Below are 18,657 nucleotides of genomic sequence, written 5' to 3'. Positions count from 1 at the left end.
TGCATATTTGACAATAAAAGAACTTGACTTCATCATATATAAATTCACACAATCAAACTATCAAATCTATAGAACGTTTCTGCCTCAACTACGATTCAAGATCAATTGATAACAACTTTTTATCCTTTAATTGGGTCTATTAAACATTATTGTAGGACTGATGAATGAAATGCATAGTTTTTCTAACAAAGTATAAAACATAATTATTAACAAGATCAGTTTGTCACATTTTGTTATTTTTTACGACGGTCGTGTTTCCGAATGATGTCTAAGAGGTTGTTCTTCGTGACCACTGGGTTGTTGTCCGATCCTCCCGACCTCCCCTTATGTTTGTTCTTCTTCTGCTGCTCGTGCAGATGCGGCGAGTTGAGAAGCTGCGGCGGCAGGATGGATCCGGTCGCCTTCACCCTCGTCACCACGTCCAGGAACACACGTTTGTTGCTGTTATTGAGGAACGTGATGGCGGTTCCTCTGTGGCCGAGCCGACCCGCTCTGCCGATCTGGAAGGAAAAACCATATGAATCAAGAGAGTGATGAAGTAAAAAGCAAGGATTCAAATCATGAAAACACAAACCTGATGAACATATTCGTCCATGTTGTTGGGCATATCAAAGTTGACGACTAATCTAACGTTTGCTAAATCCAATCCTCGGCCCAGAACTCCAGTACTGATCACCACTTCATACTCTCCGTCCAACAGTCCCTGGAGACGGATGTAGGAAAAATAAATAACATTAATTTAAAATAGAGATAAACATTTAAGAATGCAAATTTCAATTGAAACTCATTTCTTTACCCAAATATAGTCCCAACTTTTATTTATGTAATACATTGTACATATATGGATGCATTTGAATTAAGTTTAACAGTTTGTTTTCATGTCTTAACAACTGTCTCGCCTGCAGTTGATTCAGAACTCTGCAGCGAGAATTCTGACCCGCTCTAGTAGAAGAACTCACATTTCTCCGATCCTTGAAACTCTTCACTGGCTTCCAGTTTCTTTCAGGATCAACTTTAAAATTCTGGTTCTTACTTTCAGATCTATTCATGGTCAGGCTCCTCCTTACATCTCTGATCTGATCCAGCCTTACACCCCAGCTCGGGCTCTGAGGTCTGTGGATCAGAATCTACTTATGGTTCCACGCACACGGCTCAGGACCAGAGGAGATAAATCCTTCCAGACTGTTGCTCCTAAGCTTTGGAACGATCTTCCTCTGTGTTTGCGCTTGATGGATCTACTGACTCCTTTAAGAAAAATCTTAAGATGTTTCTATTTGTTCAGGCTTTTCCTTGATTTTCTGGAACTCCTGTTGTGTTTTCAGTTTTATCTTGACCTTTAGAGTATATACTTTATTGAATATTGTTTTGATTGTTAAAGCGCTTTGTGACCCTGGTCTGGAAAAGCGCTATATAAATAAAAATGACTTACTTACTTACTATTCATGTATTTATTTTGATTGTTTGGATGGATGAATTATTGCTGTCATTTTTTCATTTTCCCCTGTATTTATAAATTCGATGAGGTATAAAATGTATTCTTATATATAAAAAAAACTCCATCATAAATTGTGAATGTTTTAAGTCGTTAATCTCTTTTTTTTTCTTCTTCTTATATTGTACTATTATTAATATTCAACATGTAATTATTTTTATGTGTTTTTTTTCATCCTTGCCAGGGCTCTCTTGTTAAAGAGATTTTAATCTCAATGAAACTAACCTGGATAAATAAAGGATAAATAAATGATCAAATTAATAAATAAAATATGTCTGACTCTATATGAATGACTCTAAAAAACATGATTTGAACACAAAAAAACCCAAAAACATTTAGGTAAATTAATTGATAGTTAATCAACTTAATATATTCCAATCGTTTTCTACAAGATGAATGTTTGTTTAAATAATTGTATAAGTATAAGTATATAGGCTAATTACAACTAAAATAACAAAGTATGTTAACAATCTTCAGGTACATTTCCTGACAGAGGTTTCCTCAAAACTAACAAATTAAAAAAATTAAATTTATATTTTTAACTGCCCAACTTTTCAATGAAAAATAGGGTTTCTTAACTTCACTTTAGCCAAAATTATTTCGATCTCCGATTCAAAAAAGTTTATAAAATACGCTATAATTTTTACGATCAGATCCGAGTGTTTCATGTCCTAGATCAATCTTTGTAGTCCGAGTAGATTTCTCTAGGTTAGGTAGAACTTTATTGATCCCTCAGGCGGTCTCCTTCGGGACCTTAGACTTTACTCCAGGATTTTCAGGGACTCCTGTGTTTGTCTTAGGTTTCTGGATATTTTAAAGTATATATTTTTACTGTGTATTGTTTTGGATTGTTAAAGCGCTTTGTGACCCTGGTCTAGAAAGGCGCGTTACAAATAATTACTTACTCAACTTTGTGTCTTGCGCTTCTTGGATGAGATCCAATGTCATCACTTACAAAAAACATCTGCTCTTAAAGCCAAATCTCACCATAAGAACGCGGTTCCGTTCCCGTTGGGTTTTGTCCGAGTGGATCGCCACGGCATTGAGCTCCATCACCGTAGCAACCGCCTCGCGCAGCAGATCAGCTCCAAGTTTACAGTCGACAAACACCACGACTGGAGGATGATACAACTTACTGTCCTGTGATGGTGCAGAGGAAACAAAACGGGTTTCAATCTCGTGTTTTGAATTTAGCTTAATAACGCTAGTGATGTGTTGATGAGGCATCATGAAACCGTTGTGTAGGGAAGAGACTGCATCAGAAGATGGTGTCTTAATTTTGAAAGGCCACTAGATGGCGCTTTTAAATTTGAAAACGATGCCAGGTTTCATTGAATTAATAGATTAGATCCAAAAATTATAATCCAGAGAGTGACATAGTTGCCTTTCAAAGTGAAGACACTGTATTTATTAACTAATTTGATACTTAATTTAAACTTTGGATTTGTTTGACACAACATCAGCATATTCTAATGTCCATGTTAAGAAATATAGATAATTTGCACCAAAAATAAAACAGATGTGGTTCCTGACTATTCAAATTTTGGATACTACTAAACTACTAAACTAAATCAATTATATAATTATAATAACTAATGCCAATTATGTGTTGTTTATTAATATATATAGTATATATCAAACCATGTCTTCAACTCTGGAAGCACTTCAGTATTTTCTTCACTTTATTTTACAATAAGGAAGATTTATGTGGTAAAATATAAAAACCTTCATGCAGAAATGTTTCTGAAAGCTAACTAACCTTTTTTGTTTTTATTTGAATCAGGTTTAAAATTACTAATGTGTTGATGAAGCTTCATGAAGCAGTGTCATATTTTTCAGAGGACAGTAGGGGGCGCCCTCAGCTTAAAAATTATGTGAGGTTTCAATAGAAAAACTTTTCAAATCAATAGATTATAGAGCAAAGAGTGACATCTAGTGGAAATAATGACACCATTTCATGAAGCTTCATCGACACATCACTAGTTTAAATCCGACCAAGGTCTAAAGTTAAATGTTATTGGAGTAAAAGGCCTCCATTGTAAAAGCGTGAGGAATGACCTACACTGAGGATCTCAAATAGCTTCTTCTTCTTGGACGGCTCCTCCACCCACAGCAGGATCTGTCGGACGTTAGCACACGGCTGGTTCTTCTCTCCGATGACGATGCGGACCGGGTCGTGAACCAACTGAGCCGCCAAGTCCTCCGTGCCTTTGGGGATGGTGGCAGATGTCAGGAGGGTCTGGTGCTCAGCAGGGACGTGTTCCAGTATTTCATGGACCTGCTGCACGAATCCCATCTTCAACATGGTGTCGACCTGCACAGCACACATAAACCAACAAGCTGTGCTTTAATATAATCAGTAAACAGTTTAATTGTTTTAAAGCAGTATTAAATTGCAGGGGCCTCATGTACTTAGAGGTTGTACGCACATAAAACGCACTGACCTACTTTTCCACGTGAAAGTTCATATGAATCAATAATGAAAAGAACGTTAAAAAGCTTGGACTTCCTAACAAGTTTGAAGGTGGCGTACGTCCTTATTTACTGCTCAGATCCATGTCAGCCTCAATAGTCATGTTGAGATGTTCACTTCAGAGTTACGTTAACGATCAATACTGATCAAAAATGAACACACAAGTGTTTGTAGTTACATGAGTGGATATTAAATTATTCACAAACGTATAAATATGTTCTCATTCACCAAACAGATGATCTGTATTTATTAAGTAAGTAAGTAAGTAATTTTTATTTGTATAGCGCTTGACATCTTATCCTGAATATTTTAATTCGCTATTTCACGCTATTCAGAAATAATGTAAAGGAATTATGAGCTTGTTTTTATGATATAACGAACAAAATGATCAGCGTCTGATGCTTCAAGTCTTTCTTTACGAGAGTCACAGACGTTCTTGTGGAACAACATCACGTCATATCGAAGTGAAGCAACAGAATGAAAGCAGCTAAAGTTAAGTTAAAGCTAGTCGGAGCGATCTCCTTGAAAAACAAACTTATATAAATACACTGTCACATGATTTGTCCATTTGTCGTTTGTAAACAAAACATTTTTATTTTACAAATTTAACAAGAATTTAGGCATGTTGTGCCACACATTCATATGAAGCTCAGACGATCAGACCATCTTCACAACAACATCAATACTCAGGGCTTTTAGTTACTGATTTACAGTTTTATTCTTGTTAAACTTCATTTTAAGATGTTTATAACAAGCCCCTGATCGTCTTTGTAAATAAAGTATTCGGTTAATAACTGCGTATGTAAAATATAAACATTTACCCCGGAGCTCGTCTGCACTCATTTAAATGTAAGTATGTGATCCACGTCAGAAATGTTTAAACGAACAAATATAAACAGTTAATCATGTTTAAATTCATGTTTTCATTCGTTTTTTTCTGATCGTGGAGAAAAAAATCACAGACTCTGGTTCATTTAAACACGATTTAAATACATAAATTAGGGCATGGAAAGGGACAATCAAGTCTGAGATTAATTCCACGTTGATTGGGATGTACAAAGGAAAATTGCTTGTTTTTGTGTGCACCATTTTCTAGATTTGAGTGTACGACCGTTTTTAGTAGAAATCCCACAAACTTCTTCGTACACAGGGGTCCAGGTGTCATACCTCATCAACCACCAGAATCTTCACTTTGCTCAGCTGCACAGCTTTCTGCTTCAAGATCTCGATGAGTCGTCCAGGTGTTGCTATGACGATCTGAACATTGAACACACAATAGTCACATGGTCATTATAGAATCTTACAGTTCATTCATTCAAAAGTATTTACTTTGATGCTTCTCTTGAGGCGGTGGAGCTGAGGGGGGAGGGGCATGCCACCGACCAGCAGGGCGGTCCTCATGTTGGGGATCCCGATCACCAGCTCCTTCACCTGCTTCTCAATCTGAATGGCCAGCTCTCTGGTGGGCGTCAGGACGACGGCGATGGGACTACGCTCTCCTTGAGGTACTCTCTGAAATATCAGGATGCAGTTTATCAAAATGAAGGCATTCTATGAACTGTCAGTGAATATATCCTTGTACATTTACACATTTAAAATTACAATTTAGAATCTTAACTTGATCCAAGTGCTTATTTTTGGACCGTTTTTTATGAATATAATCTAATTGAATAACTTCTATATTTGAAAGGATTCATTTGTTTCTGTTGTAATTTCTGTAACTAAAATTGTTTTTTTCAAAATGATTGATTCTAATTCCAATAATTGAAAAATTCTCTAAATTAAATGTATTTATTATTTAATTAATTAATTAATTTAATTTGTAGCCTTTTAATTTGAATCCAAAGATTTTGACACTTGATTATTTTTTCTTTGACACGTAGAGTTTGAAAAACAAATGTTCCAAATTCAATTTTTTTTTTCTAAGCCTTTAAAAATAAATCTGAAAATGTTTGTATAATATTACCAACATTTGTTATTGAATTAATTAGGCCACAAATACATCTATACATAGTTTTATATTATATTTCCAGTCACTCAAAATCAAATCAAATTGCATTAAAAAAGCCTTTTTAAATTGAACATAAAAATGTTGGTATAATACATTTTTTAGTTAGATTAAAAGGCTACAAATTAAAAAATGTTGAATTTTTTTTTCAATTATTGGAATTAGAATTTCAAACTATACGTGTAAAGAAATTATTTGTTTCCTAAATAATTATATATAAAAAATATATTATTGAATCATCCAATATACACATTTTAAATTAAATTCTTCAATCAAAACAAATCCAATATACAAATAATTGTTAAATTAAATGTTATATTTTACTATTTAATATTCACCCACACTGATATACTTCTTTTTATAGCAAATCAAACTAGGCTTGAAACATCATTCTGGTGTCACTTTACCTCCAAAGCTCTGACAACAACCGGCAGAAGGAAGGCCATGGTTTTGCCTGATCCCGTGTCAGCGCTGGCGATCACGTCTCTCCTGCTCAGCCCCACAGGTATCATCTGCATCTGCACCGGCGTGGGCGACTCATAGTTGGCAGCTCTTAAGTTTTTGTTCAGGATGGAAGGGAACTTGCAGTGTTCGAACTCGAGGATGGGTCTTTTAACATCCCTCCCCACCGTTTCAATGCCGAGCTCGGATTTAACTCTCTGGACCTGCTCGTCGAAGAGCCCCGATACAAAAGGATCCTCCTTGTAGAAATACTCTGGTTCCGAAACAGCCGATGGAAGCTGAGCGCTGGTTTCTTCTTCTAGTTTCCGGTTAAACAGTTCAGCTCCTGTGCTGATGCACATCTGGGCCAAGTGAGCAGCTTTGCACTCGAGACTGCAGACGTCGTTGTCGGTACGATCGCAGATGTACTCGCCGTATCTGCCGCACATGACACAGACGGGCTCCCCCGGTTCGGGCCATCGCTGGTGCTTCTTGAACGACTTCACTGGCTCCTCCTCTTCCTCCGATGACGACTCTTCTTCTTCGTCTCCAACCAGACTCTGTGAACTTGTTTCTTCAGGAGCCTCTTGTGTTTCTGGCTCTTTCTGAGGTTCCTCTGGTTCTATAACAGTCTCTGATTCAATCTTTTCATCCTCGTCCACGTGCTTGATTCTCTTTGTTACATTTGGTTTAAGTTCATCTGCTGGCCTCTTCACCTTCAGCGCTCGTGGCATAAACATTTTCTGTGAAGACAGAAGTCTTAATTATTCCAGATATCATTTATTAGATACGTGTGTATTTGCTGCTTCCTGGACATCAGCTGTGGTCACTCTGATCGTGCAATCATGTTTTTTTTTGTCATCACTATACAACAACACTGTCCATACAGAACACATGTCCTAGATTATCATAATAGCGACATTTTTGGATTGACCAAGTACATGCAACACAAATCTCTGACAACATTTTTCTCAACATTTTACTCGACAAACTCCATCGCAAAAAAGTCTAAGGCGAGTAAAATGTTCATTGGAATCCCTATTATATTATAATTTATACAATTATATAAAATATATATATATACAAGTTATACATTTATCTGCGGTTCTGACAAATATCTTTTGAATTGATTATGTTTACTGATATTTTCAGTCACTTCAAACACTCATTTCATCAGTTTAATCTATAAAAGAAAATACAACGTAACTTTGCTTTATGTTTTCATTTCTGTATATTTAAACAACTTGTGAAGTTTTTGTTGAAACTGGGATATTGATTTTCTTTTTCTATGCATATTTTGAGAGATAATTTTCATTTCTATACAACCAAACCTTACCCTTTATTATGTTTCTTTGTTTAGAAAACTTACCAATGACACTGCACCTTTCCAAATGAGGTAAATATTAGGCAAGTTATGAAACTCTAATAGAAGAACTCACATTTCTGGGATCCTCAAATCTCTTCTGGCTGCCAGTTTCTTTCAGGATCAACTTTAAAATTCTGGTTCTTACTTTCAGATCTATTCTTGGTCAGGCTCCTCTTTACATCACTGATCTGATCCAGCCTTACACCCCAGCTCGGGCTCTGAGGTCTGTGGATCAGAATCTACTGATGGTTCCTGAACACGCTTCAGGACCAGAGGAGAGAAATCCTTCCAGACTGTTGCTCCTAAGCTTTGGAACGATCTTCCTCTCTCTCTGCGTTTGATGGATTGATCCACCACTCCTTCAAGAAAAATCTCAAGACATTTTTATTCATATAAATTACTAACTTACTTACTTACATTTTGAAGTTAAAAAGGGCACATCTAAAAAATATAGAACCCCATTGACTTAGTATTAAGAAGGTCGACCAAAAATGTATTCATTTTCACCGGTTAATAATATATAGATTTCCTAATGTCCATCACAGGGAAATGATACTTGTATCACTGGAATAGTCTTTCAAATACATAAAAATACTGGAAAAATCAATTCCTCTTTAAAATGTTACACATATACTGTACATATAACGTAAGGTAAATTAAATATACAATCACTTGGACTTTCTTTCCTTAACATTGCTTGCGACAGAATTATTAAAATACTTTTTAAATGTTTAATTCTGTAATAACCAACACATATGACAACATGTATAGATTACTATGGTAAAACAGCTACAACAAGGAACAGAACTAAGAAAATACGGATTTTCAAATACCAAAGAACTAGTTAGGGATATGAAAGAGGACGTGGAAATGAAACAAAACGTTTATAAATGGCGAAACCTTGCTTTAAAACGCGACAATATACCTTTTCACGTGAGATCTTCCGAAATGCACCAAAACATAACAGCCGTCGCAGAATGACAACGCAGTCGCACAACGAGCTGCATTCTGGGAAATGAAGTTCCATTTCTCATTTTTATTTCTTGACAATGAACTTATCGGCTGAATTCTATTATCGATTAGAAAGCATTTGTTCGATTGTTTTAAAACATTAAAAAAATCATCCGTGGTGTTTTTTTGTTTTTTTTCAGGTTCCGAGTTCGTCAAGTTTGCTATTTAGCCACCCGTTTTTATTTATTTTTTATTTTTAATCTATTTTAGTTTGGTTCTCTACCTAAGCAAAAGCTTAGTTTTGATTCGCTATAATATTTGTTAATAATAATTTAAAAATAATGTTTTATTCGAATTTAAATAATACATTGAATCTGTTTCGTTTAATGAACTCCGTAATTACGCGTATGCCTTGATTTTAATACAATCTTTGTTTTTGTAATCTCTCTTCAAATAAAAACTATTTAAATTAGATTTATTTTAGTCAATCGTGTTACAAACTTCGCATATTTCATAACAAATTATAATCTATTATCTGATTTATATTTATTTTTACGTTTGATGTTGTGGCGCAAAAGCCAAATATACGAGCGACCCTTGAAGGCATCACCCGCGCATGCGCTCTCCTGCCAGTGTGGAGGCACTGGCGCCACGGTGCAGCAGCAGCAGCAGAACCGCACCGCGTCACCCAGCGACGGAGAAGGGAACGGACGCCGAAATATCCGACCCTGAATGACACGAACAATAGACGGGGAACCGATCCCGCATCCAACAAACTTCAATAATGGGACATTATCTGCGTTTTCTCTCTCGGAATACACGTTTTTTTCGGGTGAAGTTCACGCGTTAGTGCAGGAGCTCGTCTGGACTGACAGGAGCGAATGGATGAAAAACAAGCAGATTTTACTGTTTAAACCACAGACAAATGGACCAAAAAATTCAATAATTCAATGAATGTAGCTGCTCTTATTTAAAGCAAACCAATGTTGTGTCCCACGACATTCCATTAGCTGTTTTTTTTCTTCTTCAATTGTTCTCCTGCATAGGGACTGAAGGAAGAAACCATGGGGGAAGTTGAAGACGTCAGGGATGTGAAGAAGGTCTTCGTCGCTCCAGCAATAAAATCCTTCGAGCACTACGACTTTCCCAGAGCCAAGATCTGTTGCAGCCTCTCGTGGCTGGTGGCCAAAGCACACGGGACAGGTGAGGTGCATCTGGAATGCAGAATAAAACATCTTTTATTCAACCACACACACACACGAAAAACACCATTTTTGATGGTGTGTCACTTCAAATTCATGAAGCCACAGGTGAATATAACAGTCGGTGATCCATCAATGAACTAGAATCCTACCTCTGACGCCGTGTCCGAAGAGACATTCTGCTAGGGTGGAAAATGGCAGCAGCAATATGGAGGTGTGAAAGTGCCCCCCTTAAAAAAATGATGTAACCCACACACTGCATTCAGGTCAAATATCAGAGAGATAAGCACGTTTGTTATACACACTCTTGTTTTTATCGTCGTCCTCGACTGGGTTGGAAGAGTCGTCGGAGATGTTTTTGGATTAGTATTGTCTTGACTACTGACCAGAAATGACCATTGTTTTCTAGTTGGTGTGTACTGATTCTAAATGTGTTCTTCTTGCTTTGATCCACACCCGCAATGGGTGATGTGTGTTCAAACATGCTTCCTATTTATCGTCATTTCTGTCAATTATCTTGACAATAAATATCCTGTTATTCCTTATTATCAGTGGATTACATTTGTTTGGATCCTGCAGGGTCTGGGAAGGTGTGGTGCTCTAGCCTTTACATAAACAAGTTAACTGCATTAACGTGGGTAAATTAAGTGAATCTGTATTCAGGGATGGTTTTTAACTAACCTTCTTTAGTCATAGTTCTGCATCAGCATAGTATACATGGTGCTAAAATACTTTTTTTTTATTAAAAGCTCAACTATTGTGTTGATGTAAGTGTGTGTTAAATAGTTGTTGGACTCTATTGTATCATCAGTGTCTGTTTGTACAAAACTCTCTTTTCATTGAAATATTGACGTTAGGAAATGGTCTGTAAACACTTTGTTTACTATAACCACACCCACTCTGCTGTGATTGGTCAAGCATTGAGATTTGTCACTGCGTGTCATCGATCTCAGAAATATCCACTTCCAAGAGATTCGTTGTATAAACAAAGCGGGGTGTGATTACAGCTGGCTGGAGGAGGAGTGAAGCCATTATTACGTCATAATGGACTCTTGTAACCTCTCGTTCGCCCAGATTTCAGACCAACTTTATAAAGTAATAAGTTGAAAACATGGTCATGATGAGAGAATTACTGCATCTTGGAGATAAAGACTTCAACATTTGAAACATGTGAGTGAGTCAGGAGATCATATTAGTTGCCCTTTAAGTGTTGATGTGTTAATCATGAAATGGTGTCTTAAGTTTGAAAAGCAACCAGGTGCCACTTTGTCATAGACTCATCAACACTCATTCAATAAATCCAGGCATAGTTTTCAAATGTAGGGTTTCATCTAGTGGCTCTTCAAAAGGAAGGCACTGTGTCATGATGCCTCATCGGCGGTTTCATGAAGCCTGATCCTTAGTGTTTGAGGATTCTGCTAGTTCTGTGTGCATGATAAGATGTCTTCACTAAACTGTGTCAAAGTCAACCACACATAAAACAACATATTTCCTACCCTGACCTATTAGTAAAATAACATCAAAATAAACACTAGATTTGGCCCAAGGTGTTCTCCCTATCAGGCATGATAGAGAACCACTAAATAAATAAAAAGAACATCACTTTGACAAATTATTTTTTGGGCAAACTTGTCAGGAATACCTATCCAAAAAAAAACATTTCTGTTTATCTTTAGTTGGTAGTTCAAGCAGCAAAACTTTAAATTAAAAATTCATTTTCTGGCTCTGCCCAGTTTAACTGTAATGTCGAGGAACCTCCTTTGCGACTTTGCCATATACGGAATGTGATTTAAAAAAGAAAAAAAAAGGCTCATAATTCATGCTACCTCTAAACATCTTTCTGTAATTCATATGAAAACACCTTTTTCCAACCCACTGCTGCGATTCAGTTTGATGGTGACACTCATAGACTCTCCATCAGAGCCGTCTAGACGAAGTTACGTAGTGAAGGTCGATAAAGTAAAAACAACTAGAGGGAAAATCATCCTCAAGAATGAACTGGAGGCGTAAAAGCATTAAAAAAAATGACTTTCATTCAAGAATTGTATTTTCTGCTAGCTTGGCATTTGTAATAAGAAGCCATACAAGTCAATTGAAAAACCTTCCTATATATTCAGATGTGATTCTAGAGAACCAACATTTAACTCGAGTTAAGGTAATTTCTAACCAATATCATGAAATCCATTACAATTATTTGAGTTACAGACATGAAATCTTCGATTCAACGCTTGAAATACAATATAATATCCATGATATTACAATAAATATGACATTTTACTTATGATAAGGTACGGATTAAAAAATAATACATTCTAACATTGCTTATTACAATCTGGTTACGTGAAAACCTAAGCAGCAGCATCAGCTTTTCGTCAGAAAAAACAGTATTAATTTGACAGATGATTTGCTGGACAAGCCCAAAGATGAGACTTTAGATTGTTGAAGCTCTGGTGTTATGAGCAGAACAGCGTAGGCAGAGAGCTGAATAAAAAGCCTGCTGCTTCTCCATCTTTCCTCTCTGGAGAGCTGTATTTTTGGATTCCGCTCTTTTCATTCAGGCTTGATTGAATATACACAGAAGCTCCGTGAGGAATCTCATGTTTTGCAGGGAAAATACAGCAGTGTGGTGCACGACATCGTGTCCTTTGCATCACCGCTGCTTTGAATCAAGTGTTTGAGCTGCTTTAAGAGCCGAGGGACGGATAAATAATCTCTACTTAACTATCAGTCTTTCCTAGAATCATCAATCATTGTTTAAAAATGATGAAATCACAGCTTAAATCTTCATTCTTAAAGTGAATCTTCATCAGAACTTCACTCATTTTCTACTCACCCTCATGTCGACTCGGAGTAATCTGTTGTTTTTTAGAGTTATAGACAAAATGTTTGTTCACTTTAGCGACTGGATTTCAGTTGTCTTCATCTTCGTCAAAAAAGACACTTAAAAACATCCAAATACCTCCATACTGCTCGTCTGTAACGTCCCTCTCGTGCTGAAGCCTCGACACTGTTCAGAAAAACTTAAACAAGTCTATATTTTAGGTTTAAGTACTATCCCTTTAAATCAGGGGTGTCAAACCGGTCCAGTTAAGGGCCAGGGTGGTGTAGGTTTTTGTTCCAACCAGTCAAGCACACATGAGTTAACCAGTCAGGTGTCGGCTTAAACAAGCAACACCTGACTGACTAATTGATTGATTACTGTCTTCAGACGCCTGATTGGTTAACTCATGTGTGCTTGACTGGTTGGAACAAAAACCTACACCACCCTGGCCCTTTACTGGACCGGTTTGACACCTGTGCTGTGTCTCAAATCGCATACTAATCTTAGTATGCTAGAAGTTAGTATGCATCAGTTTAGTATGCATACTAACTAGTAAGCAAATTCTCCGCAGATAGTATGTCTCAAATCAAACCCTGAAGCTACACACTAACCGGAAATCACATGACAGCTTCTTCTTCTACTTCTATTTAACGATGTTTCAAACAGCTGTTTGAACGCTATCGCCGACATCTGCTAGCAGCACGTATTGCAACTTTGGAAAAAGAAATAAAGAAAAAATATGAGAATCTAAATAATCGCGAGATATTTAAGCTGGTATCAGCAGCGAAGACGTGTTTATCCTCCTACTGCTGCTGAAAATACACATTTAAGTATATGCATATATATGCATTTGTATATGACGTAACTTCCGTTTAAAACGTCACTAAAATGGCGGCTGTTTAGTATGGTTAGTGTCCATCGAACCATGCTAGTTTTGTGGGCGTGTTAGTACGCCAATTTAGTATGCATGGCGCACTAAATTTCGCATACTAAGAATTGAGACACACTAACGTACTAAAAATACTAACTTTTAGTACGCTAGTATGCGATTTGAGACACAACACTGTGCTTTAAATCCTCCTGAATGATTGTGTAGATAAATAGTTCCTAGTCACTTCTGTCGACGAATGACAATGGTACGAAGAAGCTTTTTTTCCAAGTAGAACAAAAATGTATAGGATTTTTAGCATTGGATAATACGTTTCATTTAAAAGAAAATATATATTTTAAATACAATTAGTTTTTCAGGATGTTTTTTTCTCTCATTGAAATAAAAATAAGCTGCACCAAACCATTTGAACCATCTGTTTCTGGTTCTATTTAATAATGCATTGACGAGAGTCGTGAAAACTGAAGCGTCTTCTGGATGCCTTCACAATAGGCGGTTCAAAATGAAACAAAAAAACCCCACTTTAAATGAATTTATGAAGATATTACCTAGTGCTGGTTTAAGACCATGATATTGTTATTATGATCTTGTATTTAGATTAAATTTACCAGTTTGAGTTGATTGACGACGCCTCATCTAGTTAATCCTTAGCCTGGAGCTAACCAAACATGAACAAGTAATTTCACTGATAGCAAGCACCATTTTGGTTGATATAAGCCTTTGTATCCTTCATTTTTGGCAAACCCTTTTACAGCTTAATTGCAGTGTTTTTGTACCGTATGCTGTATGTATGCTGCTCTTTAGAACCTCTGCCAAGGACCTGTTTATTTTAGCAAAAGAACTATTTAGATTTTCAGGACATTTTAATCAATTTCTTCAAACCACTGACCCATTTCTTTCATTAAAATATGTTGCGATATTGAACCCAGTTTTTTGGCAGCAACCGGGATCCACCTTCAAAATGAGAACAACGAAAATCCATCCGTCCACGTGCATGAGGCATCAGATCGACCTCTGACCTCCCTATTGACAGAGGAAGAAGAGATATATTTGTGTCCTGGGGGCGGGGGGTCAATTCAGCAGTGCAACATTTTTTACCTTCAGGAACTTCATTTAATCAGTGATTGTGCTTGTGTCGGCACTTCTCTGCAGACACCTTGTCTACTGACAGATGACCTCTGTGACTCTGGTGGTCATGGAGGAGGGGTAGGACCCTGAAAAAACACCGACATCTAAACTGATCATAGATTTTCAGTGGATGTTGATTTTTAGCTTTTCGAGGGTCTGTTTTACCATAAACTTTCATTTACACTCATTACCACTGAGATGACTTTGCAAGAAGACTTATTTTTTTAATATCCAAATGTGTTGAATGTTTTAGAGAATGTTCCAGACACGCACTCACAGGGTAGTCTATCTGTGGACGTTCACCAGTGAGCCGAGAGATACAGACGAGATGAATCGATTGTGTTTTTTTTTCCTCCCGCTGCAGTTGCCATAGCGACCCCTCCATCCATCCACGCACAAGTCGAGAGGGTGTCTGCGTGGCGTTAGAACTAGGAAGTAGGCTTGTCAGCGGCCACGTGATGAAACGTGATCTTTAAAAACAACATTTATATAGATTTATTTAAAGACTTTTAATAATGCATTACTTTTCCCCCCATAGATGATCTTATTTAATGCCTAAATTCACTCGTTTGCTACTCACCCTCATTGGGATTATGTCAGAGTAATCTGTTCCTTTTTAGAGTTGTAGACGAAAATATTTGTTCATTTTAATGTAGCGACTAGAGCTCAGTTGCCTTCGTCTTCATCTTCATCCAAAAACATCCAAATATTTCCATAAAACTTCCATGTGTAACTATCCCTGTAGATCCTGGACTATCACCCTCATTCTGCTACAAACAAACTTAAAATATACTTTGACTTATTTCAGTTTTTTTAGAACAATCACTCACGTCGAGGTTTCAACACAAGAGGGACGTTACAGACGAGCAGTACGGAGGTATTTGGATGTTTTTAAGTGTCTTTTTGGACGAAGATGAAGACGATTAAGCGAGAGTTGCTACATTAAAATGAACAAACATTTTTTGTCTATTACTGTTAGTAAAGAAACTGTGAATATAATCCCAACCCCTAGTTTATACGAGGGTGAGTAGAACATGAGTGGAAAAAATGAGTGAGCGAGTCTGGTTCTGCTCGAGGTTTCTGCCTTCTGCCTCGTTTTTCCCGGCCACTGCCACGCTGTTATTCACTCATTGTTGAGTCTGTTTTTTTTTTCTCTAATATAGTCTCACTTAAACTGATAACTTTGTTATGATTTGACACTTTAAACTGAATTGAAATTTGAAGTAGAGCACATGGTGCCGCAGTCACCTCACAGACTGCGCCACCAGAAGGTTGCTGGTTCGAGTCCAGGCTGACCCAACCTTTCTGTGTTGAGTTAGTATGTTCTCCCTGTGTTGCGTGGGTTTACTCCGGGCACGCCGGTTTCCTCCCTCAGTCCAAAAACATACAGAGGTTGATTGATAACTTTGGGAAATTGTCCATAGGTATGAGAGTGTGTGTGAATGGTTGTTTGTCTTTGTGTATCCTGCAACAGACTGGCCTCCTGTCCAGGGTGTCCCCTGCCCCTCAAAGCAGTAGACAATGAAATTTGAAGTTTAGTTTTGGGTGAACCTTTACTTTAGTACATGATGGAAAATACCATGATATTTGACCATGATATAAAATATGAATCCACATCTTGTAGCAACTGAGTAGTAGACATTTGACATTGCATATAATTCAAGATACAAACGCTTTTATCCATCTGCAAAAAATAAGTGATTACCGGTAATATTTGTTAAATTATTGGTTTGTTCATGAAGATACTATTACTTGGAGGGTAACAAGCTAGCGCTAGCAGTCCAGTCTTTGGCCTGGAAATAAGAAAAATACTCCAAAATAGAAGAAGGTCAACAAGATTGAGAGTACACGTCAATAATGATCAACTCCTGTCTTGAAAATAAACGGCATACTTCGTTCTTTCATACTTGGATAAAGAATAATATCGTAAACATATTTAAATGAAAGTGTTTCTCTCCATTTGATCCTGCAGACAGCATCCCCGAAGATCTGAAGGACCCCTTCTACACCGACCAGTATGAGCAGGAGCACCTGAAGCCTCCGCTGGTCGGCCTCCTGCTGTCCGGGGATCTCTACTGCAGGGCCGGCGGACCGGTTCTAAAACCCGACCCCGATAAGCCCCTCGTGGGTCACGACGCCGTGGTCCAGGCGCTGGCGGAGCGAGGACTCTACGTCACCGACCAGGAGCGTCTGGTCACTGAGCGGGACCTCCGGAGGAGACCCCTTCAGATGGTATGTTTGGACACATGTGCAATTTTAAGTACTGTCTGAAGTTCTTAGTCTGTTTATATTAGTGTAGTTTCTTTCTAAATCTACAGAAGAGTGTGTATTAAGATTTTTCCAGGGATTCAGTTTTAAACTTCAGTTCTTATTATCAGATTAGAACTAAATTTAGTTTTTTTTAACAGCTCCAGAACATTTTAACAACCTTGAAAAAAAGTCAGACGGAAGTTGTCAAAAGTGGATTTCACCTCCACCGAAAATCTTCCAGTCAGTCGCTCTCTCTTCCCTTCATCTCTGGCGCTGAGCCCCGTCGGCACTGATGACTTCTCAGACTGCCTCGTGAGTTATACAGAGAGATCCTCATTATTTTGGGGGAACGGACTCAATAGGAGGCTTTGCCGCCTCAGTGAACCGCTCAGTACCAGATACAATTAGCACCCAGTGTGCCCGCAGTCTGTTTGTTGAGTCTTGCTGCTTTAATTTCCTTCTTATGCTAATGCTCTTGTTATTTAACGTCGCTGTAGAATGAAAGCGTGGAGAAGCAGTAGTAGATTATGTTGCATTATATATAATTTTGCTGGTTGAGTAACTCTTTTACAAACACATCTCTTGACTCGTCGCATGAGTTTATTTTTAATGTGTGGCTGTAGAATTATAAACATGTCCCCATTTAGTCTATTTTTTGTCCCCTTTAAAGATCTTTTATTCAAAATTACTATAAATTCTTTACAGTATAATAATAGTTTAAATAAGGGCCCTCCACTTGCAAAGAAAAATGCAACCCTAAAGATGATACTCTGTGGGATGAGCAGATTGTTGAGGAATAAAGATGCATTAAATGCTGGTATATTTCTAGTTTTCTTTATATAGTGTTATATAAGATGGAAAAAATGGCCTGAATTCACAGTGAAACCACATAAAAATCCCCCAAAATAAACCACAAATATAAGTTTATTTTGGTTTAACTTACCATACCATATTTTCCGCACTATAAGGCGCACTTAAAAGCCTTTAAGTTTCTCAAAAAACTGACTTGTTTAGAAACACTTTCATGAGTCTGCGCCGACTGAGCCGACACCTGACGTCTATGGAGTAAGATTACTGCCACCGTTTTGAGCGAGTGTGTCTTGGTTGTTTTACACCAGTCATACACGTGCACTCTAGCTGTCATACACTTGCTCAACTTCACTGCTGTGCACTCAACATTTGTCTGCTCACAACACAAGTCTCACGCGCTGCTGCTTGAAGCCTTTTAAACATCATTTGAACATTGTTACCATGGGAGTAAACTGAGTTGTCAGAATGCTTAATAAAGTTTGACTTTAGCTATCCGTTTTGTTGACATTCCCTTTAGCACAGCTTTATCTAGTGGATGCATAACACAACCCCAGTAAAACGTTTGTCTATATCTTTTATTCTGTGCGCCTTATAATCCGGTGCGTACTTTTTATGAAAACAGTTCTAAAATAGGCCATTCATTGAAGGTGCGCCTTATAATCCGATGCGCCTAATTGTGCGGAAAATACGGTATTGTTTATTTTCAATTAACATGGCATAACTTATGAAATGAAACAAATAACCAAACAGAAAAGATGCATTGAAGCTTTGAATTATTTGATATTTTTTATATTATTTTTAGTTGTGGTACAATTGAGGAGTATAG

The 18,657-nt window shown here is 37.4% G+C and overlaps 2 protein-coding genes across 9 annotated transcripts in view; one reads left to right on the top strand and one right to left on the bottom strand.

The window, feature by feature from the left end:
• Positions 1 to 106: 106 nt before the first annotated feature.
• Positions 107 to 8,744, bottom strand: ddx59 (DEAD (Asp-Glu-Ala-Asp) box polypeptide 59). 3 transcript variants are annotated; one of them, XM_087783507.1, is made up of 9 exons: positions 8,706 to 8,732; positions 7,854 to 8,139; positions 6,381 to 7,157; positions 5,295 to 5,477; positions 5,133 to 5,222; positions 3,555 to 3,806; positions 2,480 to 2,632; positions 575 to 703; positions 107 to 500 (listed from the first exon to the last, which is right to left on the bottom strand). In XM_087783507.1, the coding sequence occupies exons 3-9, from the start codon at positions 7,152 to 7,154 to the stop codon at positions 234 to 236; spliced, it is 1,848 nt and encodes a 615-aa protein (XP_087639633.1). In that variant the 5' UTR covers positions 7,155 to 7,157; positions 7,854 to 8,139; positions 8,706 to 8,732; the 3' UTR covers positions 107 to 233. The 3 variants fall into 3 exon arrangements, with proteins under 3 accessions (XP_087639633.1, XP_087639634.1, XP_087639632.1); XM_087783508.1 differs by lacking the exon at positions 7,854 to 8,139 and having other exon boundaries at positions 8,706 to 8,744; XM_087783506.1 differs by lacking the exon at positions 8,706 to 8,732 and having other exon boundaries at positions 7,854 to 8,643.
• A 151-nt stretch (positions 8,745 to 8,895) lies between these two features.
• Positions 8,896 to 18,657, top strand: part of camsap2a (calmodulin regulated spectrin-associated protein family, member 2a) — a 54,405-nt gene continuing 44,643 nt past the window's right edge. For all 6 annotated transcript variants that reach the window (XM_087783502.1, XM_087783501.1, XM_087783504.1 and 3 more), the window contains exons 1-2: positions 8,896 to 9,934; positions 16,744 to 17,003. In XM_087783502.1, coding sequence (XP_087639628.1) covers positions 9,796 to 9,934; positions 16,744 to 17,003 — 399 coding nt within the window. In that variant the 5' untranslated portion in view covers positions 8,896 to 9,795. The remainder of the gene's footprint in view (positions 9,935 to 16,743; positions 17,004 to 18,657) is intronic.

The sequence above is a fragment of the Callionymus lyra genome, chromosome 2 (assembly GCF_982586985.1).
Source record: "Callionymus lyra chromosome 2, fCalLyr1.hap1.1, whole genome shotgun sequence".
Taxonomy (NCBI): Eukaryota; Metazoa; Chordata; class Actinopteri; order Syngnathiformes; family Callionymidae; genus Callionymus; species Callionymus lyra.
The sequence above is the reverse complement of the archived record's forward strand: the minus strand, read 5'-3'. Positions and strand labels throughout refer to the sequence as shown.

Bases quoted from the DNA above. Each gene is read 5' to 3' on its own strand.
- ddx59 (XM_087783508.1), bottom strand. From the start codon at position 7,154: ATGTTTATGCCACGAGCGCTGAAGGTGAAGAGGCCAGCAGATGAACTT. The intron at 5,223-5,294 runs GTAAATACTTTT...TTCAATGTTCAG, and splicing joins GCCTCAAGAGAAGCATCAAA to ATCGTCATAGCAACACCTGG. The intron at 704-2,479 runs GTGAGATTTGGC...ATCCGTCTCCAG, and splicing joins AACGGAACCGCGTTCTTATG to GGACTGTTGGACGGAGAGTA.